At 39.1% G+C, this 22,909-nt stretch overlaps 3 protein-coding genes and 1 pseudogene across 4 annotated transcripts in view; 1 reads left to right on the top strand and 3 right to left on the bottom strand.

The window, feature by feature from the left end:
• LOC106919715 (solute carrier organic anion transporter family member 5A1-like) overlaps window positions 1–5,982 on the top strand; it is a 34,731-nt gene extending 28,749 nt beyond the window's left edge. The window contains exon 9 of the mRNA XM_014990258.2: window positions 565–5,982. Coding sequence (XP_014845744.2) covers window positions 565–1,250 — 686 coding nt within the window. The 3' untranslated portion in view covers window positions 1,251–5,982. The remainder of the gene's footprint in view (window positions 1–564) is intronic.
• A 272-nt stretch (window positions 5,983–6,254) lies between these two features.
• On the bottom strand, window positions 6,255–17,284 carry stard3nl (STARD3 N-terminal like). Of its 2 annotated transcripts, XM_088014454.1 has the most exons (12): window positions 17,225–17,284; window positions 17,090–17,153; window positions 16,953–17,019; window positions 16,548–16,885; window positions 11,900–12,225; window positions 9,921–9,998; window positions 9,760–9,837; window positions 9,425–9,478; window positions 8,840–8,957; window positions 8,663–8,761; window positions 8,480–8,547; window positions 6,255–6,806 (listed from the first exon to the last, which is right to left on the bottom strand). In XM_088014454.1, the coding sequence occupies exons 5-11, from the start codon at window positions 12,098–12,100 to the stop codon at window positions 8,483–8,485; spliced, it is 693 nt and encodes a 230-aa protein (XP_087870580.1). In that variant the 5' UTR covers window positions 12,101–12,225; window positions 16,548–16,885; window positions 16,953–17,019; window positions 17,090–17,153; window positions 17,225–17,284; the 3' UTR covers window positions 6,255–6,806; window positions 8,480–8,482. The 2 variants fall into 2 exon arrangements, with proteins under 2 accessions (XP_087870580.1, XP_014845745.1); XM_014990259.2 differs by lacking the exons at window positions 16,548–16,885; window positions 16,953–17,019; window positions 17,090–17,153; window positions 17,225–17,284 and adding an exon at window positions 15,765–15,939.
• A 665-nt stretch (window positions 17,285–17,949) lies between these two features.
• LOC148154512 (tripartite motif-containing protein 16-like) lies at window positions 17,950–19,719 on the bottom strand (annotated as a pseudogene).
• A 118-nt stretch (window positions 19,720–19,837) lies between these two features.
• Window positions 19,838–22,067, bottom strand: LOC106919720 (tripartite motif-containing protein 16-like). Its single transcript, XM_088014604.1, has one exon. The coding sequence runs from the start codon at window positions 22,029–22,031 to the stop codon at window positions 20,361–20,363; it is 1,671 nt and encodes a 556-aa protein (XP_087870730.1). The 5' UTR covers window positions 22,032–22,067; the 3' UTR covers window positions 19,838–20,360.
• Between the last annotated feature and the right edge of the window lie 842 nt (window positions 22,068–22,909).

Below are 22,909 nucleotides of genomic sequence, written 5' to 3'. Positions count from 1 at the left end.
TCTTTGATATTTTTATTTTAAGAAAAAAGCCAGGCAGTTACACAAAGATTTAAATAAATGATCTTTTTATTTACAGAAGCTGCTTTTGCTTTACAAATGTTTGCAAAACTTTGTCAATATTCCTCTGATGGTGAAAAAACACAGTTTTGCAATTGCAGCATTTCAGTGAAATAAGTAAGAGAGGTAAAAATCACACATGAATAAGTTTGGCCATCTGATGAGACTTTAAAAACATGCATGCTATGATTATCCAACCACTTCCTGTTTTCTTCTTCATGGTAACATTTGGTTGTAGATCATGCGAAATAAACCACCTTTTAAACCACTTCATCATGGTGGCATAACATTTTATCAAAAAACGAGAACTTTTACGAAATTAGCGTGTTTCCATTAGGAGAATTTATTTTCAAAATTTCACGTTGCGCAGTTATGTGGTCAACCAAACGCAGCTTCTGTGTTTTCGTCTCGTCAGTCAAACAGAATCTGTAGACCGTTTGAAAAGAAAAATTGGTTTCTGAATTGAAAGTCGTTTCTGAATCTTCCTCTCCCTCCTCTTCCTCCCAGCCTACATCCCGACGCCCATCTACTTCGGCGCCGTCATCGACACCACCTGCATGCTGTGGCAGCAGGACTGCGGCGTTCACGGCTCCTGCTGGGAGTACGACGTCACCTCCCTGCGCTTCGTCTACTTCGGCCTGGCTGCCAGCCTCAAGTTCCTCGGCTTCCTCTTCATCTTCCTCACCTGGTACTCCATCAAGTACAAGGAGGAGCGGGTGGAGCGCTGGCTGAAGCGCCACCTGTCGCCTGTCGACACCGTGGGAAGCCTCGTGTGCCACCCGGGGGGCCACAAGGGCCACGCCCGCACCCGCTCCTGCCCCGTCAACATCCCGCGCACCGACATGGCCGCGCCGCACGCCGCTAACGCCCTCAACCGAGGCGTCAGCACGCAGAGTTGCCCTGGCAACGAGCTGAAAGCAATAACTCCTCCCCCGCCCCCTGCGTGTCCGACTGCAGCGGCTCCGGCTCCAGCCCCGGCTCCAGCCCCGGCTCCGGCTCCGGCTCCGGCTCCGGCTCCGGCCCCGGCCCCGGCTCCGGCTCCGGCCCCGGCCCCGGCTCCGGCTCCGGCCCCGGCCCCGGCCCCGGCCCCGGCCCCGGCTCCGGCTCCGGCCCCGGCCCCGGCTCCGGCTCCGGCCCCGGCCCCGGCTCCGGCTCCGGCCCGCTCACTGGAACACGTCTCAGTTCGGGTTTAAACCGCCGGAGGCCCAGATTCATTCACATGTTTTAGTGAGCAGAAAGCTCTGAGCTTCTCTGACAAAAAAAGAGAAAAATCTGCTGGAGGGCAGATTTCTTTGTGACGCGGAGAAAAGCTCAGTCGGCTGTTTGGATGGACGGCGGTTCACTGCTCATAAACCCCCCACACTGCAAAAACACTCAATCTTACCAAGCATTTTTAGTCTAGTTTCTAAAGCAAATATCTTATTGCACTTAAAATAAGACAAAACTAACTTATAAGTAACTTATCAGCAAGGAGCTTGTTTTAATTCCTTAATACTGACGAAAAAAGTGATTATTGGCAGATTATCTCACTTATAAAATGGGAAAAATGTTTTGTTATAAGTGAAATAATCTGCCAGTTAGGACTTTTTCTGCAATTTTAATTAATTTTTGACTTAGAGCAAGCTCATATTATTAGCTGAAACATTATTTTTAAGTTAGTTTTATCTTATTCAAAGTGTACTGAATTATTTGCAGTAGAAACTAGACCAAAAGTAAGATCCAGCTTTGCAGTGCGCCCTGGCTACACGTGCCTTCTGTCACCTCAATCCTCACATGAACAAGCAGAAATCTCCCCGGCAGACTGAAGGACTCTCCCGAACGGATACCTCGGCTTTCTCCTCACATCCGTCTGCTTCTTCTTCTTCTTCGTTTCTTCACCGTCACGCGAGCGATGTTCGTCCTTGTCTTAAAAAAAAACAAAAAAAAAAAAAAACTCCTGGAAATGTGATACAGGATGATTCAGTGTTAGGAACTGGAAACCGATGGCATGGTGCTACGTGAAAACAGCGTTTAGAGTCCAGCTTTATGTTTGTTTCTATGTTTTAAACGGGTCAGTCGGGCCTTTTGTTGCTCCGTACAATCCATCCGTTCGTCTCAGCAGCCCAGCAAGCAGCTCAACCTGAACAGGAGCAGCGTTTCTCCTCCAGTTCCAGGAAGGAAATAGCTGAGATATTTCAGACAGAACAGCAGCAGATGCACTGACAACAAGCAGCTGATCTTCATGTGGCTCCAAATCAAGTTGTGTCTCTCAGCTGTGAAGGAAAACGGTGTGAAACGTCGAGATTGAATTCTCAGTTCACTGTACTTCACTGCTCTCCTCTGGAGGGAAGTAAATATAGAAACCTCTTCCTGACCTCCAGCGCTGCTAGCGATCGCAGAATAGGTTTAGCTCCACTGAGATGCAGCCTCACCGCCACGCCATTTCTGCTGTAGCTTAACTTTATCGCCACCTGCAGGCCGATTTCTGCTGCGCAGCAGAACCACAGAGTCGTTATTTGGGCTCATCGGGTGAATAAAAGCTTCATCACTCTGAGGGACTACAGATGGAAATCAGCATTTTGCTAAATCCAGTATATTTATGACAATATTATACGTTCATTAATATGCAAGGACCAAAATAAAATAACATTCAAGCAATCAGCGAGCCAAGCTGCGCCGCAGTACACAGGGTTTAGTCTTTTAAACATATTAAAATTAGTAACTGACAGTGGTGGGCACTCTTTCACTAATCTGCTAATGCGCTAATAGCAGAGCTAGCGCACTTAGCTTACCCTAAATTAATTTTTTCCGGATAAATTTTAAACTTAATTTATTTGGCTGTTTTTGTAAACGTTCAATTGAATAATGTTCAACTTTTATATTGAAGTTTTGTTTATCAACTTCATGTATGTAGACGTTTATCTACATGCTCTTATTTTGAAATAATTTATACATTGGTTCCTTTTCCTCACCTCTTTTTTCTTCTTGAAACTTTTTTGAGCAAATGGAAAGTACACTAAGAGCTGTAGCTCTCCAGTCTGCAGATGTCCTGTGTAGGTTCTGACCGCAAAAATCAGCAACTATAAAACTGAAACCATGAGTGAGAGGTTTATTCAACAGTGATCCTGATGAGGGCGCTATGCTACGTTGTGTCATTGACTTTAGTGCATTAGCATTAGCTTCCTCTAAATGTTAGTTTAGCAGACTAGCATTAGTGGAACTAATGATTAGTGCTTTAGGGTTAGCGTAGCTAGCTCTTTAGCTTGTAGTGCCCACCACTGGTGACTTAATATTTGTTCAGCAAAACTTTAAGTTCAGAATTTTATTCACGTGTTTCTGCTGAATATTATCTCATAAAATCAAATTTAAATCTAATATGGTCTCTAAAATACATTTTTGGCCTGGACCTGATTTGTTGCAATTACTGTCATAAAAGTAACTATTCTGCTTTTTAACAACTGTAAAAATTAAAATATGTTTTTCTAAGAGTTTAGAGAAATTCAGCCTGAAATGATTTAGGAATCTTCCTCTGTGGCTGGAAGGAGGGACGTTCTGCAGAGATTTCCAGGTTAGCAGCTGCAGCTCTGAGACCTTTCCACGCTGCCCAGTCCCACTTCCCACAGCAGAATCCCAGTGTTCCCAGCTGTAACAGGAAGTTCCTCGGGCTCTCTCCTGCTGAAGGTGTAAACAGGAACCATGAACAAAGTCCGGACCTCATTCCTCGGCACATTCCTCCGACATGTTTCAGTGTTTCTGATGTAAAAACCGTCTGGATCCGTCTGCCTGAAAGAGATGATGGAGATTTCCATCATGAAGTCTTCAAGCAGAAACTGATGATTTAAAAACAGTAAAGAGTTAAAAATCACCTGGAAGTGACGCCTCTAGGGTAGCATCCTTACCAGAGCCCAAACTGAAATTTAATTTGATATGTTATTGATTCGTGAACACACAGATAAGGTTAATGTTTTGATTTTTTTTTCTTTTTTGTTGTAAATCATTCAAAAATAGATTCATTTTATTAGTTGCAAACATTTTCTACAAATCCTAAATAAGGTACAGCACTGAGTACAATCCCTACATTAGCGGGATAATTAAAACATCATATATGGTCACATGTTTCTTTCTGAATCTGAAAAGTAATTCTCTCTTAAAATATCAGCACCGGTTGACTTTTTTATGTGGAAACATAATGAACTGGATCCACTAAATGTACCACATTTAAGGAAATCTGAACAACTCAACCATAAATTTTAAGATTTTTACATTTAGAACAAATTTGTTCTTTATGAGATGAGTTAAATTTCTGTATTTTCTCTGTAAAATACAAATCAGCATCTAAAATTTTCTGAAAACACAAATCCCTAAATAAAGTGTTTTCTGGGGACACCTGCTGGTTACTTTGGGAACTGCAGGCAGAGATGCAGCACCAGATTATCAACATAATTGCATCTAATCTGTTTTACATTTAACATTTGAATTTATCTGGAAGTTTGCTTGTCTAAAGAACAAAAGCTTCAGTTGGAGGATGCAGACTGCTGTTTTTTTTTTCTGCTGTAAAGGCATTTTTTAATATTTATAAATTCCTTACTCAGTCCAGCTCTTGAAACACAGAAAACTGCAGATAAACATCTAAATCTGATGCTTCTGATAATAATTCAGACATTTATACAAGTTTTAAACTGAAGAACAGAAAACTGCAGTTTATTAATTAAGGTTTAGAAACTTAGAACTCAAAAAATACTTTCAATTTTTAAATAAAATATTCAAAATCATGATTACTTCCTCATTATTTGAACATTTTGCAATAGGCTTTTTATTGATTAATAATCTGATATTTTCTTGACCTTAACTGAATGTTAGGACAATCAACAGATATTCATGTTTACCCTTAGAAATCACATTTTTACAGCAATAATTTTCAAAAAACAAATTTAGATTCTCTCTGACCTTATTGAAAAATAAAAATGTCTGTTCTAATCATTTTCATAACATGTCTTAATGTTTAAATTGAATTCCTTTTTTCGTTTACATTTTTAAAAATTAGACATAAAACTATTATTTTTGATATATTTAATTTCTGCTGTTTTGATGGTTTGCAGCTGCTCATTGTGAAACAGCCGTCATGCATCTGCACCATTTTATTGCTCCTTTAGGGTTTTTATTTCTTTAGAATTACCTGTTCTATGTTTTGTGCAAATTGTTTAGTTAAAATTCTTGTTTCTGTGTCACTTTTCATTTTTGCAGGTTGAGATTTTAACAAAAAATCTGCAAAATGCCTCAAACTTTTTATTTTGGAGCTCAGCTCTCTGCCTGGATTAAAAATAGTTTAATGCAGGAAAAATGAATCCAAACATTGATGCATATTCACAGATGCAGGATGAATGTTACATTCAGTGCATCGGGAGCTTCTAAGATCTGATGGAGCGTTTTTGTTCGTTGTCGCAGACAGAGATCATCTCATAAAGCTGTAAAAGAAGAAAAAAACTTGATGCTTAGTTTCAGTGTTAACACTTTAGAACCAGTAGAATGGAGTAAAATGTTCAGCACGACCGTCTTCATGTAGAAAAGAGCAGGAAATAGAAACTTTTGTCACGTCTGTATTTAAACTGTTGCTGTTCACGTCTCATTTTTTAAACGACGCTCACAGGATGAAGCTTCACTCTGATCTCTGAAGACGAGCCTGAAGGTTTACAACGTTACGTTCTTCACCTCAAACATCCTCAGATTTCTCTGTCGTTTCTGGTTCAGCTCATCGTTTCCAGACTGATCCGGGATCAGACGTAGGCTAGTAGGTTTTTTTTTCTAAGAAGTCAGTATCCTATTTATTTTGGAGAAAAGTGTTTTTGACGCAGCACTGCTGAGGCAGGATGTGGATGTTCTCACCTGCCTTCTTGACTTCTGTTGATTAAAAATGTGACACACTGAATAAAACAGTATTACAGAAAACCACTGTTTTTATTATTATTTTAAAGTCCTTAAAACATCTAAACCCTGTATTAAAGTCTTAAAGTCCCTTAAAAATGTGTGAAAATTAATTTGGAGGAAAAAATGACCCTGTATTTGGAAACAATGATCTAAAATGACTTCCTGTTTCACTGAGTTTTCTTACCACTCTTCAAAATGGGAAACACAAAAGAACATGCTATTCTTGTTTTGAAGTCAGGAAATTGTTTCACCTAAAAAGTCCCACATTAGATCCTAACAAGAGCAAAAGGAAACAAGGTTTCACCTTTTATTGGTTCCATTTTACAGACAAGCTTTCCATGAAAACCAAACGGTTCGGATGGCATGCATCAGGACGGCTATAGTTACATCGTTTGACCTTTTCCTCCTCCTACAGCAGCTTTTAAAAGCAGTTTAATATAATATATATGATACATACAGTGCAGGATCCTTCCTGTGGCTCATTTTCCCTTAAATACTTTAATTCAGTCTCTAAATCAGTGATCTGCTTCTTCAGACTTCAAACTGTTCCTTCATCGAATCACAGGATTTATGTCGCAGTAAAATAAAAAAAAATAAAAAATTACAGTAAACATGGTGTAAGTTTAAGACAAGCTGTCCAAAAACATGTAAAGCAAAACGTGAATCATGGTTGAAATCTGAAAAAGTTCTTTTTAAAAACAGAAAAATGATCTTTTTGTTCAACCAAACTTTAAGTGCATTTTGTATAAAAATGAATTCCCTCAAAAGGTCCAGAAACGGAAAACGGCTGAAACCAGAAGGCTGAAGTTTAACCGAAGGTCCAGAGGAGCAGAACGTCCAGGAACCTGCAGAACAAACCAGTGAACTTTAACCTTTCACCAGGTCAAACTCAAGCAGCTTTTCAGCAATTTAATACATTTAAGCTTAAAAATACATCAATAACCAGTGTAAAGTACTAAACTTTTCTGATTTTAGTTGGTAATGAGTTCTGTGGTGGAACATTTTCATCAGGTTTTCTTTATTATGACTTTATTAATCTGATGTCGAATAAATGACCAGATAATCTTTCCCACCACAAACTCGTCTTTTCATAGGAAAGCAGAACATTTTTTTTGTCAAATGTTTTCTATTTCTGGCTTGAGGATTAAAACTACTTGATAAATTTGACTGGCAGCCAATCATAAACATGAACATAAGAAATAACGTTTTACTGAATTTCTCCTTCCTTGGGACAATAAAAGTTATTCTTATCCTCCTTCTCCATCTTTGACAAGTTATCTTAACTTAAATTTTACAATAATGACTATAAAAAACTGTATATTTATGATTTTAAATTTACTGGATTCCTTTTTTTCCCTCCAACTTGCTGAGGATCCTCTGGCGCCCCCTGGCGGCCGCCCACTTTGTAAAACTCTGATTTAAACCTGCCTCTGCAAACCAAACCATCTCCCAGCTCTGAACGTCTCCTGTGATAAACATGAACATCAAGTTTGTCACTTTGTGCATCAGAATGTTTGTAGTGAAACTCCTGATGTTTCACTGCTGCATGTGGACAGAAATAAAATGACATCTTCATCCTGAACTCAGGAGATTCAGCTGAACACAAATTTTATGTTAAATCAACAGTAGGGAACTACGTTGACACAGAGCGAGGCGGACTAAATGTAGCTTTACTCAAAGAATTCGCAGTCGTCACTCTTGTCGTCATACTTTAGACTTCACAGTGACCATGTCCGACCATTTTTCTGTCTGTCCGTCCGCCCGGCGCTCCGTTTGGCTCAGCTTTGAATTTAATCTGGGCTTCAACAACAAATTCAGTTACATTTTCAATTCCAGTCACAAGGAAGCTGCTGGTTATTGATCTGGAACTGGGTATAAATAAATCAGCTAAACATCAGAGGTGTTCAAAGTGTGGCGTGGGGCCCGTTTGTGGCCCTTGGAATAACTGTGTGGCCCTCCAGCAAATGGAGAAGATGAAAATCGATAGGAGAACAAAAGTTAATCAATGTGTTTTAACTTCAAACCTTTTTATTCTAACTTCTAACTTTGGAAACTCAGATCTGAAAATAGAAACATTTCAGTTTCAAAATGAAACATTTTTAGAAAATCTGCATTATTTTGCAAAATTGGCTCTATTGACTTTAAAGTTAAATCTAAGAACCTGCAACAATCTGATCTCTAAAACACGGACCACTTTGATGCATTAAAATATTACATGGAAAAAAACAAACTGCATTTTAAATTGGTAAAAATGTGGCTACGACAGCTTTAGGTGCATTGGGAACACTGTGCTGTTCTCACCACTAGAGGTCTCTCTCTGCTGCATGATCTGAGTAAACCTCAGTAATTTGTAATCAAACATCGTCCAGCTATTATTTTTCTTGTTTTGAACTTTTAATCCTCCTTCTTAACATCTTAAATCTGCATTTTTGCTGCTGTTTTTGTTCATCTTTAACTGAAACTCCCAGCTCAGCTCAACATCAGAGACACTTTATCTGCAGCAGGAAGTGTTTTCTACCTGTTAGGAGACTTTCTGGATCAGGGATTTTTCTGGATCGTGTTTATACTCCAGATCTTCATCAGAGTCTGAAAGCAGGACAGAAAACGATCCAAACAGATTTAACAGAAATACAACCACATTCAGGAAAAGTTCTGGTTCTTTTCTCTGTAAAGGTCAGAAGTAAATGTTAGGATAAGTGACCTGCTAGAGACTCGGGTGGAGAGTAAAACTGCCCGTCGGATAGAGGACCAGGACCCATGAGAGGGGCGCGCTCCACGGCGTCCAGGAACGACTGATATCCTGCAGACGGGACAAACGTCGTCAGCAGGTCTGACCTGGAGTTCATGTGATGGTTGTTCATCTGACCGGCAGACTCACGGCTTTCGTCCTCGTTCTCCTGCGGCAGAACCTTGAAGTCCAGCAGCCAGGTTTCGATCCAGGCCAGGATGAAGGAGACGATGGGCAGCAGGTAACCGAAGGCGCCCTGCAGGAGCAGCTGCGCCCACAAACACACCAACAAACCGTTTATCAGGAATTCAATTTCACACATTTTCTGAGTTTTTTTAATATTCGTCATAAAATCTAGATGATTTGATGGTTTTATCATCTGAAAGTTCCACAAAATTTAAAACAATTAATTTTGGCTTCTAAATCAGCACTGATACAAAATGCTACTTAGCTGTTAGCTTAGCATCTGGACAAACATATAAGCTGCTTTATAAAATGTGGAAGATTCAGATTTGTCTGAGCTAATCTCACTTTAAGGCCCAGCATTTTAGTTTTTTATGTTTGTAAATGGTCATTGGTAAAAAGTGGAATAAGTCCCATGTTCAGCAGAGTTTAGCAGATTATAACAGAAACAGACTCTTTATTAAACCTGATATTGTAATTTTATCTGATAGATTCTTTCTAAAATATTTGCATGAAGTTTTGGATCAGCAGCAGCTTTTTTCTTCCTCTCACCTTTGATAAAATGACTTTAACAATCAGGAAAGCACAGCTGACAGCAGTGGTTATCTGCACAATGACAAAAACACACAGTCTGTAATATCCACATGAATCTTTTTCCAGGAACTTAAAATTAAAATAATTCAATAAAATAAACAAATATAGAAAATATGAAACACAAAACTAGACAAAGACCATAAACATCCTTACTTCCTTTAAGATGAGGCTGAAAAACCAAAGTTGTACTTAGTTTGTTCGGATCTTTTCTCCATATATTTTTGTAAAATAATCTGATTCTGTTCTAATTTAAATAAAGGATGAAAAATGGGCTTAAAGGCAGAAACACTCACAGCGACGGCCCACCAGTGACGCAGCTTGCAGATGGCGTAGGCCAGGATGAGAGCTGCAAACCTGAAGACGGCCAGCAGCTGGAAACAAGGAGCCGCTCAGACTAAATTCAGATTAAACATGGAATAAAAGGTGATGAAAGAAAAACTAGAGACGGTCTTACAAAAATGTCAAAGAAAGAGGCATGGTAGTCGTAGTGCAGCACTTCCTTCTCCAGCTGCACCTGAACGCCTCCGCTCACCTGCAGCGGAAGAAACGGAAACATTTGGTCAATAAAATCATGTTAAATTATTAAATACTCTTAATATTTCCATCATATTACATGTAAACGTTTGGCTCCAACCAAAAGCATCGCTCAAACGTTAACCAGCACGAACTAGAAGTATGACAAACATGTTTAATAGTAAAAGTATTTTAAAGTTCACAGCTTTTCAAAGCAGAGGAAATGTTTTCATCTAGAGCTGAAACTAACGATTACTGAAGAGCCTTCAGACGATGAATCGATAATTCTGCAGATTTTTAACTAAACCACCTGTCTTTTCATACAATATTAGAAATACATTAAAACATGCAAATAAATATATTTCTTTCAATAAGAAAAACATGTTATTGCCTAAAATACAATAACAAAACATTCCTTTCATTTACTCTTAATCATCTGTAGCAAAAGATGAATCTGCAGATAAAATAATATTTCTAACAGCAGCATGGCGTAACGCCGACAGCGTAGGGCTGATATGAGGATTATTTTTCAGATTAACCAGTTAAAACTTGGAAAGCAAAACGTTGGAAAGATTTTAGTTTTATTTAAATTTTTTTAGGGAATTTGAAGCAGGTGAAGTGAAAACGAGCTCTGGGTAAAACATTTTTAGACAAAGCAGTTTTTAATGTAAAATCTACATTTATTTTGTACAGTTTTGGTTTAATTTCTGCTCTGAGTGTTTTGAACTGTGGGAGGAAGCTGGAGTATCCAGAGAGGAAGTGCAAACAGTAGGCCGGGATTCGAACCCAGAACCTTCCTGCTGCAGGGCAGCAGAGCCACCAGCTGCTGAAGAGGAAGTAGCAGGTCAGAAAGTCACTAAAACTGTTTATGACAGAAGTAAATTCACTTCTGTCTGATGAGTCACTGCTGACATCCAAACAAATCAAAAAAAGAAGTAATTTTGTGTTTTTTTAGTGTTGGAGGTTGAACCAGCTCTAACTGGATCTTTTTAAGAGTCTGACCAAAAACCAAACATTTCCTCAATCTGAGCAGAAGTCTGGCCTTGATCTGCTCCTCCACAGAAACCCTGACCTCCTTCTACCCAGCTGCAGTCAGACGACCAAACCTGCAGTTTATTACAGCGAAGCCATAAACCAGACAGTAACTCAGCCTGCTCCTGGATGTGTGTCCAGTAAATTATTTACCTGTCATTTTAGTAGGTAAATACTAAAATGAATTATATAAACTGACCTTTTTGCATGTCATGGACTTCTATGACTTCGACTCTGAAGGTTTTATGTATTTCAGACGACATAAAATTTGCATGGAGCCATTTTGGAAAACAGCAGAGGACTGAACTTTAATCGTTCGCTTCAGTTTTTCAAAGTTCAGCTGCAGGATGAATTACAATCAGTGATTCTTCAATTTGTTCCACATTAAGAAGCTTTGAAAACTTTTGCTGCACAACAACAAAGTAGGCCTGTCACAATAAGCAATAAATCAATTAATTGCATGATAAATAATTTTTTTTTCTCTCTACCAAAAACTGACAAACGTCTTCAGTCTTGAGCTTTGGTCTCATTCAGCTCCTTTTTTCTGAAGGATAATTTGGTTTACAGAAACTTCATAATTATTTTTATTTGTCGTTTCTGTTTATTTATTTTGAATATTTAAAATGATATTTAAGACTATGTTCTTGTATTATTATGCCATTACCATTATATTACTTGAAAATGATCTTAAAACAACAATATTATCATTTATCTCACCGTCTTTTCTTCTGGGAGTCAATAATTAACTCCAGTTTAACTGGATAAAATTTAAGCTTCAGTTTTAAATCTGTTAAAGTTTCTCTGGAAAGTTATTGCTCAAAAGCAACAAAATAGTTATTTTAGGACATGCAGTGTTACCGACACGCAGTGCAAAAACACTTGTCTTACGTTTAGCTCAATAATCCAGAGCAGAGTGACGAACAAGAGGTCAAAGGTGACGAAGAGGCAGAATGTCCTCCGAACGTCTGAGATGCATTTCTTCTCCCCGGCTTCGTACGACTCCACCCGGGCAGACAGCGGCGTGCTGCTGACCGAGCCCGGCCCTCTGCCGGTCAGCCGCGAGTCGACGCTGCTGCACCTGCTGTCCATCGCTGGCCCCGCCCCCACACAGGACAGGCCCCGCCCACTGCTCAGAACGGCGTTCTCACAGGCCGCAGCGCTGGGTCATGTGGCCGTTTGCAGTCAGACTGTGGAGGAAAACGGCATCACAGCATCTGGAAGAATACACGTTTTTTATTTATTTGTTTAATGTCTGAGTATACATTTAAATTCTTCATAGTTCAGCTGAGTTGTGGTGCACCACAGGGACGTGTCCTTGGTCCCCTTCCATACTCTACAACATGTTTTCTTTTAGTCATTTCAGTGATAACCAGAGGATACATTTCCATTTTCATACAAATGACAATTACGTGTATATGCTAGAAAAAACTACCTGCAGTTCGTATCCGTCTTTATGAGATGAAATACAGAAAGATTCTTGGTGTTTGTGTAACTGACAGTCCGTTAAACTCGGTTTGATTAGGGACCACAAACAAAACCAAACATGTCCAAACAGAAGTAAGAGAGAAACAGCAGATCATCTTTAGGGACAATTCTTAAAAAAAGATCAACTCAGAACAAGGCAAAATGTTCAAATATGTTATCTCGTCTCAAGATAATCTTAAATTTAGAAACATTTAGCTAACCACTGCAGCTCTGAGATAGAAAAGAAACAAAATATCACCTGTCAGGTCAGAGGTATTTCTGCAGTTCTGCTTGAAAACTTATTTAAAACCATTGATGTGCATTTCCCTCAAACTAATCAGTTTCTGTTTGAGTTATATAATATGAAAATTAATAAACATGCAATAGCTTTGAATTCAAACTTTATAGTTCAGTCCTTTAAATTAACTTCTTACTAAAACTAAAGACTCATTAAATAGCAGTATGACTGCTGTAAAAACTGTTCAGCAGCAAAAAGCTTAAAATGTGAATTTCTGGAGTAAAAACAGCTTCTTTTTCAAAATAAAAGCTGCTGCTGTCCTCATGTTGCTCTCTTCACTACTCTGCCTAAAACTAGTGACTCATTTCTTCAATTTAATATTTTAAAGTTATTCAGAAACCCAATACAGAAATCATAGCTACTGTTTTACCTCAGGTAATGTTTGTCTGCCATTTAAATTAACCTTAAATAAATATGGCCTTTAACAGTAATTTCCTCAAACCCTCAATCTGCAGTTTCACTGAGCTTAACTAGAATATTTATATTTTACATGAAAAATGAAAGGATCTTTTCCTGTGACTCAGGAAGCTATTAGTAGAGCCGTAGCTCCTCTGCTGTATTTGCTCAGCGCCTTAGGGAAGTGAAACTAACTGTACATTTCCATTTACTGTTAGTAGCTTTCATACAAAGTAACAAGAAACATGTTTCAAACTCCAACAGTGTTTTGCTGATGATGTTGTTTCCTTCAGGTTCACAAAATCCACATTTTACACAAAATCTGAGACAAAAGTTTCAATTTTTTGTTTTTGCATAATTAAGAATACTAAGACTTTTTAAAGTCCTAAAATAGAAATAAAACACAAAACCTGACGAGATCTGCATGAAACCAAACCCAGAGTTTGAGCTGGTCAGATAAAACCGGGGCAATAAAACGGTTTTAAGTCCACAGGCTGATTTTCTCTCACATTATGAACAGTCAGTTTGCAGCTTCCTCTTCACTTCCCTCTCAACCCGCAAAGCATCGTTACGTTTTAACCGGTTTAACTCTGACATGGCCAACAAAATTCATTCTTATTTAAGAGAAAATAAATCAATATTATGGATCCAAGTTGCTCAGCTAGGGTTGATTAAAGCTGCAATATGAGCCGTTGAGGTTTGACACCAACATTTCAGGCAGTTTTACTTTTAAAACATAAATTTAACAAAGTATCACAGCTGGGCTCTTTTATTCTAACGTTCTCAGATAATTTGAGTGTCTAAGGGACAAAAGTCCAGGAAAAGGTAAGCAGCTTTCCCAGCATCTGACCTAATTAAATATTCCCCAGTGTTTTAATGAATTCATGTGATGAATTCGTTTCTACTGACAGGAAATATGACCTCAAACTTCTCATTTGTGGCTGTATTCAGTCTTAAAACACGTGCTGAGATTTTGTGGGAAATAAAAAACGTTTCAGTTGCAGGTCGGTTGATAAAAACGACGTGCAGAGCTAGAAAATACGGACTGAAGCACAGATATTTATTTCCATGTTATTTTTGCAGAACATAATAAATGTGAACTTTTTGAAAGAAAAGTTTTTAGGAACATTAATAATAAACAAGTCAAACATTTTTTTGATTTTTTTATGTCAGCTTTTGAGAAGAGTCAGGAAATGTGTGTGACAAGCAACACACACCTCCAAATTGCACCTTACCCAGAGGTGCTGGTTTCAGACAGACTGAAGGAAATTGTCAAAGAAAACTTCTACCATCATATCCAAAAGTAGTAAGAGCATATAAAAGTGTGAGCAGAAGCTCATAGAGATTTATACATGTAAAACATTGGAGTTGAAAGAGTTTAGACTCGTTCTGGTGACGACTGAATAACCTCAGACTGCTGGAACGCTGCACTAAAGCAAACACTGATCTAAAACATTTAAGGAGGAAATGATCCCAGTGAGGATGATGGTGGTGCAGGTGTAACTGGTTTGATCAAGCAGCTACTTCAACGTCAGGAAGAAAACCGGATTGTCAGAAAAACATGAAAATAACTGGATGGAGGAGGAAGAACCCAAAAAGACTGAAACAACAAATACAACAGCACTGAGTTTTACTTTTATTACCTTAAGAGTTTTCTATTGAATGCCAGTGAAATAATAACATGGTGGTGTCCAAACTTTGTGACATTAGGGCCAAAATGTTATTTTTCTAAAAATTATTAAAACTGAAAAGATTTATTTCTTAAGAAATTGACTATTTTTATCTCTTCAATACTATACAAAATAGACAATATTTTAATAAAGCATAGTAGCCAAAACGTTGTAGAAAAGGAATCTGTAAATCATTGTTGATCCAAAATATGAATACAATCTTGAACAGTTGCCTTTTTACAACTTTTTGGGGGGGTTATTTTCCTCCTCCCCCCCAAAAAAAAAAAACAATTGAAGAGAAATACTGAGTGGATACAAAAAATTTGTCCATAAAAGTCACTCATTTAAATTTGCTATATTCTTGAATTGTGCACTGATGGGCCAGACAAAATCATCCACAGGGCTGCAACTACATGACCTCAAGAGCCTCAAACTTAAACATAATTGTAAAATTTAAATAACTTAAGATTAAATATATTAATGTTATATCACGCCTCAGCCCTCCAGGATGTGTCTGGACACACCTGCTTCACCAGAACCTTGTAAAACATTTTTATTGGGAGGGAACAGATTATATAATTAAAACTGTGAATTCAGTATTCGGCAAATAAACTCTTTTAAAGTCTACTCAGATATTTTAGATCAGGTTTATTTACATCTTCAGCAGCTGACGGATATAAACAAGCTGACAAGGCCTCTAAAAACACAACCCTTCGGAATATCCCTTTAAACGGTCATCTGAGTCATCTGGCCAGGTAGGAAAACAAAAAGCGACAAAATAAACAGATAAAGGAGATTAACGACCACTGAGCAGCTCTCAGGCCGTTTTTACCTGCTTCACTGGGTTCATTTGACAACTAGCTAGCAAGAGAGCTTCCGCCTGGTTTCCTTTAAATCTAATATTCGACTCCGTCACAACTCTTACCTGTTCTAGACGATCAGACAAGATTAAATGTTCTCTGGATAAAAAAGTCGGATGTGTTTTTGCGGCTGATTTCAGGCTCGGAGACGCGGATAAGTCATCTGTTTCCTCTTCGTCTGCTGCTATATAGAAGGATGGAAGTCATGCTAGCAGGCAGGTTGGAGCAAAGCATTCTGGGAATTGAAGTCTGCAGCTGGAATCTGAAAGGCCTCAATACAAGAGGCAGAGCCCTCTGGTGGACAATAAATGTTACTTATTTATTGCGCAGTCTTTTTGCCATTTGTTGATTTATTTTATACATCTTGTTTAATAAAAATATATAATACAAAATAAGCTCTAAAAAAAAGGCAGAGAGGCTGTTTGAAGATGCGCTATAAGGAGGCAATTAAAAGAAAAGGAGTCATTACAGGAAAAGAGGAACCAGAGCCACAAAAAGCGATTAGGCACTATATGAATCTGGGTGGATCCCAAAAATACTAAATATTCTTTATGTGTCAACCTGGGGTTGGATTTTCTTATTATGAACCCAAATATAGAATATAAAATGTTACAATGACCAACAACGCCACCTGGAATAACTCCAGGAAAATGTTATGTAATAAGGACACAGATAAGTTCAGCTGGAAATGAGGAGACGAGATTCAGAAGGTTCTACAAAAATTTATTAAACTTCAATATGTTGTCTAAATTTCTAATAATCTGAAATTGAATGGTTAAAACAGTGAATGCATTTGACAAGATTTATTATAATAAAATGTTTACATTTCAAAGGAAACTGAGGCTTACCAATGGGGGAGGTAGTGAGGGAACATCTGCAACATCCAGTGCAGAAAAAGGGGACCACCCTGGACACTACAAAAACACAGCAAACAAAGAAAAAGGTGCTCCAACAAAACACACAAGACAAGACACCACCACCAGGGGTCACCACCGCCACCACAGAAGCCTCAGTCCCTAAAGACAGAGAAGAAAATGAAACAATACAGGTAAAATACTGATACAATAGCTCTACAATGTTGCACTTTATCCCCAGGGAAAGTGCAGATTAGTATTTTAAAACAATTTATAAGTAGGCAAAACAGCAGCGAGTGTCACTCCAGGTGCAATGCTGATGAGTCAGAAGGCTAAAAAGAATAGAGCAAATTATTAATACAACTGCTAACAAAAACATAACTTGCAGCAGCTGCTTACCTGTGACGTGATAAATGACTGCACTGCCAAATAATCAGATCCCCAATTCCACCTAGATGTAATGCAACTGTAAGAAAACGCTATCTGAAGGTTTTGTTTACATGGGGTAGATGTTACCTAGCCATGCTAGCCCTTACCTTCCTGTCAGCAAATGAATGAACGGACAGATCGGTCCAGATATTGGAGGTGCAGCAAAGGAGGCTAAGCAGATAAACCAATTAGTATTAATAGCCATTATTAAAGCCGACAAACGATAAAACAGCCACGCTTACCCAGAACAGTGCAAACAAAGGAAGCAGATTTAGTTGACGTCACGACGCAAACAGCCTCATGACAGGTGAAGGCTTGCTTATATGCAGCAGCTGAAATTGGCCTTAAAGTGGCAGCGCACCATTTATGCTGCTACAGTCACACCAAAATGTCTTCTTTGTTCTGTTTGTACAAGACAACAATGAAGTAACCTGTTTAAATGAATCACAATGAGGTTGTTTCTTTCTTCTAATCTTAATCTGATTTTTGGAAGGCAGTTTTATTTTGCTTGAAAATGAAAATTAATTATATTCAATTCATATTTTTAATCACACCTTGGAAAATCTTCAAACCAATTTTATGTAATTTTATGCATACATTTCAAGAATAGCTTTTACTTTTTTATGAATCCAAAAAGTTTTTAAATTTGAAAAATAATTGAGTTACATTTTTAGCATTTTAGGAGTAATTTTGTCCCAGTTGATGGGAGAAAAATAATGTTTATCAACAAATCCAGACGGAGTGAAGCTCTTTAACTTCTACTACAGATCTGGCAGCAGGACTGCAGCGCCCTCCTCTGGTAGTTCGCCTGATACTACAGTTGAAACAAATTACTAATAACTTTTTAAATCTGGTATAATCATGACGAAAAACATTTCAAAGAAAAGTTCTGTTGCAAATAAATTCAATTAAATTTAGGAATAGGAATATAGCTGAACCCGTTTTGTGACAACACATAATGAATCTGTTAATGTTCAGAAGTTTATTTTGTATTTTTAAACACCGTGCAAAACATAAAAATAATTTTTTTCTTTCTGGACCCACAAAATAGAGATACAGTCAAACAACTCAACGTCGGCGAATTTAAAAAAGTAAGAAATTAAGTTTACATTTCTATGTGGAGAAACATGTGGAGAGGAAAGCAGCAGCAAACTGATACAACTGGCTTTCAAAATAAAAGCAAAGAGAAATCCAACATTTTATTTCTGAACAGTCTTTTTCTTCAGCTTGCAGAACTCGGCAGAATTTCCATAGTCAAAAATTAAAAACTCCAGCATGTAGCGGCTCAGTGAATCTGGTCTGGACTCTGTGGATCAGAGTCATGGATTCAGAGACGCTGTAGAAGGACAGAAGACCTGCTCTGTGGTCCAGGTACACTGGAGGAAACTGGAACCGAGATGGAGGTTGGCTTCTTCTTGTGCCAAAATTCAAATTTGTCTTGGTAACAATACAATGACCAAGATTTATTATTATTCTCAAATCCACTTCCATTCCCCACTCTGCTCATGTTTTTGTATGAAACGGCGATATAAATTACATTCCCGCTCCACTCCACCTCCCAGTAACAACGTCCAATCAGACTCTCTTTGCTCAGGACCTGGAAGCATTCAGGGAATCTGTCTGGGTGACTGAGATAAGACTGGAGTCGATCTAGCACGGTCACTTTCCTGTTCTCCTCTGATAAATACAGATTATTATGTACAGTGTCTGGATCCATTGTGATTTCACATGAATATCTCAAGAATCCAGCCCTTGCCGTTGGTTCAGGTTCTGGTTCTGGTTCTGACAGTAGAACATCCACCTCAGTGATTTTCAGTGAGATGTTTGTCCATGAGTCTCTCAGGACGTCCTGTAGTTCATCTGTAAGCTCTGACACAGCTGCTGTCACGTCCTCAAAGTGTCTCAGAGGACGGATGTTGATGCTGGATGAGTGTGTCGACTCACTGAGTGCTGGCAGTGAGGGGTAGTTGAGGAGAAACTGGTTGTGATCCTCTGTGTGTGAGAGCTGCTCCAGCTCAGCGTCTTTCCTCTTCAGCTCAGTGATCTCCTGCTCCAGCTTCTCCTGAACATCTTTGACTCGACTCACTTCAGTTTCCTGCTGGGATCTGATCTGCTGCTTCACATCAGAGCTTCTTTTCTGGAGGAGACGGATCAGCTCAGTGAAGATCTTCTCACTGTCCTCCACTGTTTTATCAGCAGAGTGATTGATGGCCTCCACCTCCTGTTGATCCATTTGTAGCCAGAAATCAGAAATTCTGACTTCCCAGTTACAAAAATCTACTGGAATGCCCCCTGAAGTCAAACGTCTCACTCAAGAAGAGAGAGAAACTCCTGACTACCCCCAGTTACGATTTGTAAAGTCGAGTTCACGTTTTAATATGGCCATTCCTCACATCAGCAGTCATAAGATGTGGTGGAAAATGTAAGAGTGTGTAAGAGTGCATCTAAAATCAGCGTTACATGTAATGCTTGCAAATGTAAACTGAACTCATTGAAAGTGGTGTTTGCATGTGGAAACTAAAGATTAACATGATGTTTAAAACGGGTACTGCGAACTTTCCACATGGACGCTGCCATTTTTAAATCCCAACTTCTTCGACTATGGCAACTGGAACATTGCTACTTTGGATGTGGCGTCAAAGCTGCTTACTTCTGAGATAAAAGGAACAACACGTGAATGTTAAAACAAGGTATGTGACAAAACAAACCTTTCCTCCTCACTTCTTATTTTCTTCAAGTCACCCTCCTTCATAGAGACAAAGGAGGCTACTGTTGTGGAAAAAAAGAAGACCAGACACCTTTTTTGTGTCCAGTTTTGACCAATTAACATCTGGATATCCCTGAGGTAGGTAATGTAAAGCAATTCATTGTCTGTATTGTCAAACATATTTTCCAAAATCACTTCCAAATAATTCAGGGTCAAATCTTATTCCTTGGCCGGAATACAGACACAGATTACTGAATATTTACATTGGATCTAACGTTTCTTCAAAGATGCTTTACTTCACTTTTTCAAGCTAAGAAAATGATCCAATGCAGCAATCATGTGCAAAAGAGACCGACTTCCTTCAGGACAGGGTTTTTGTAAAAACATGATGCTATGTATTCACACAGTGCAACTCCTCCTCTTGCTGCTCCTAGAAACTGAAAAGGGGTTGGTGAGGTGCATTCTGGGATTCAGAGTTTTATTCCACTAGCCTAGTTGTTTGTGTGCAGTACAGTTCCTCGCAGTTGTAGGCACAACATATTTATGTTTTTTTTTTGAAAAATATATAAATATATTTAACTTTAAATTAGACTAAGAAAAATAAATAACAACATAAAAGCTAAAAAGAGACATCAGAACATTAAATCCCAGTCAATAATCTGAACAAAAATCTATTTGAGTTTACAGAACTCTGCAGAGTTTCCAATGTTCCAAATCCAAACCCCAACATGTAGCGGCCGAGTGAATCTGGTCTGGACTCTGTGGATCAGAGTCATGGATTCAGAGACGCTGTAGAAGGACAGAATACCTGCTCTGTGGTCCAGGTAAACTCCGACTCTGGAGGAACGAGGAGCTGAGATGGAGGTCCAGATGTTGTTGTGACCAAATTTAAAACTGTTTTGGGAACACTCCAAAGCCCAGGATTTGTCATTACCTCCAAATTTACATTCATTCCCACTTCCTGCTTTGATATTGTTGTATGCGACTGCTACGTAAATTTGACTCCCTCTCCACGCCACCTCCCAGTAACAACGTCCAGTCAGGCTCTCGTTACTCAGAACCTGACAGTAATCAGTGAATCTGTCTGGATGACTGGAATAAGACTGAGGTTCATCCATCACTGTCACTTTTCTGTCTCCCTCTGATATTAACAGATAACTGTGAGCTGTGTTTGGATCCAGAGTGATTTCATATGAATACTTTAAGAATCCAGGTCTGTTCTTTGGTTCTGGTTCTGACAGTAGAACATCCACCTCAGTGACCATCAGTGAGATGTTTGTCCATGAGTCTCTCAGGACGTCCTGTAGTTTCTCTCTGAGCTCTGACACAGCTGCTGTCACGTCCTCAAAGTGTCTCAGAGGACGGATGTTGATGCTGGATGGGTGTGTCGACTCCCTGAGTGCTGGCAGTGAGGGGTAGTTGAGGAGAAACTGGTTGTGATCCTCTGTGTGTGAGAGCTGCTCCAGCTCAGCGTCTTTCCTCTTCAGCTCAGTGATCTCCTGCTCCAGCTTCTCCTGAACATCTTTGATTCGACTCACTTCAGTTTCCTGCTGGGATCTGATCTGCTGCTTCACATCAGAGCTTCTTTTCTGGAGGAGACGGATCAGCTCAGTGAAGATCTTCTCACTGTCCTCCACTGTTTTATCAGCAGAGTGATTGATGGCCTCCACCTCCTGTTGAAGCAGCTTCACATCTTTCTCTCTGTCCTGGATTCTCTGCTGGATGTTTCCTCGTCTCTCCTCCAGCTCTCTCTGCCTCTCAGTCCTTTCTGCTGCAGCTGACACTGTGTCATGACCTTTATGTTCATCCACAGAGCAGAGATTACAGATAAACTTCTGATCAGTGCGGCAGAACATCTTCATCACCTCATCATGCGTAGAGCAGATGTTCTCCTGGAGGTTCTTGGACGGCTCCACCAGCTTGTGTTTCTTTAAAGGAGCCACTTCATAATGAGGCTGAAGGTGTTTCTCACAGTAAGAGGCCAGACAGACTAAACAGGACTTGATGGCTTTCAGTTTCCTCCCAGTGCAGAAATCACAGGCCACATCTTCAGGTCCAGCATAGCGGTGATCAGCAGGAGCAGCTTGGAGTCCAGTCTTCTTCAGCTGCTCCACTAAAGCTGCTAGTATGGTGTTTTTCTCCAGGTCAGGCCTCAGTGTAAAGGCTTTTCTGCACTGTGGACAGCTGTGAATTCCTTTCTGATCCTCTTGATCCCAGTGATCATTAATACAGTTCATACAGTAGCTGTGTCCACAAGGTATAGCCACTGGATCCTTCAGTAGATCCAGGCAGATCGAACAGGAGAAAGTTTCTCGGTCCAGCTGAATTGCCTGCTGCTCCATTTCTCCTCTGAGTCACAGTGACTGTGTGAGTTTCATTTCCTGGGAACAGAAACAGTTTTTGTCTCTGCTCTATGAATCACGTGCAGAAAGGCTGCAGCCAATCAGCTTTCAGCTTCAGGAGTCATTTGCTCCACCCAGCTGCAAGGTTTCAGAGCAGGAAGAAGAGGGAGGGATATCAGGCTGCTATTCCAGAGAGATAATGGCTTTTAAAGTAAAAAATCCCAAAGTTTAACATTCATCTGTTCGAAACAACTGACTGAGTTACCAAAAGTCAGGACTTTAAAATCTAATCTCTCCACAGTGTCAGATAATGAAATAAGACTCAGTGCTGCTAGATAAATTAGATAACTGACTTGTATGATGGGAAACATTTAATTTAATTGCTCTATCTGCTGTTGATGAAGTAGATGGAAAAAATATATATTTACCGTTTATAATTAAATTCAGTGTTATCTACCACAATGATGTTGAAAGGTTCTTTTTTTATTTGGCTCATACGGATATTGACTTATTTGTTTAGTCTTTTGCATAATTGTTGAGGATCTGTTTTAGAGTCAGTGACACCATTAAACCAACCAGGGTCAGGGTAAAAGAAAAGTTGCTCCTGGATAATTGAAGCCATCTGTAAATTTAGGAGTTGTTGGACAATTTCAACATTTATGGAAACATACCAAGCTGGAGGTTCATGGTTTGCTCCTTAGAGACCTCATCAAATCATTGATAGGTTGAAAATGCCAGAAATGTAGAGTTTTCAAATCTTATTGTTTTGAACAAGAAAAATCCTGAAGTGTCGGTCAACACAGTTAAGTACATAATTTCTCATTTATTCTCTGAGCACTAGCATAAAGAAATTTACGATGTTTTGTTAAGGAATTTGG

Source organism: Poecilia mexicana, unplaced genomic scaffold (assembly GCF_051168715.1).
Source record: "Poecilia mexicana isolate PSO_F unplaced genomic scaffold, ASM5116871v1 scaffold_17, whole genome shotgun sequence".
Lineage (NCBI taxonomy): Eukaryota > Metazoa > Chordata > Actinopteri > Cyprinodontiformes > Poeciliidae > Poecilia > Poecilia mexicana.
Note: the sequence above shows the minus strand (reverse complement) of the source record. Positions and strands in the feature narration are given on the sequence as shown.

Excerpts from the sequence above, each read along its gene's own strand:
- stard3nl (XM_088014454.1), bottom strand. The coding sequence starts at position 12,100 with ATGGACAGCAGGTGCAGCAGCGTCGACTCGCGGCTGACCGGCAGAGGG. Across the intron at positions 9,838-9,920 it reads CCTCTTTCTTTGACATTTTT|CTGCTGGCCGTCTTCAGGTT; the intron begins GTAAGACCGTCT and ends CCTTGTTTCCAG. Across the intron at positions 8,762-8,839 it reads GGAGAACGAGGACGAAAGCC|GATATCAGTCGTTCCTGGAC; the intron begins GTGAGTCTGCCG and ends TCCCGTCTGCAG.
- LOC106919720 (XM_088014604.1), bottom strand. The coding sequence starts at position 22,031 with ATGGAGCAGCAGGCAATTCAGCTGGACCGAGAAACTTTCTCCTGTTCG.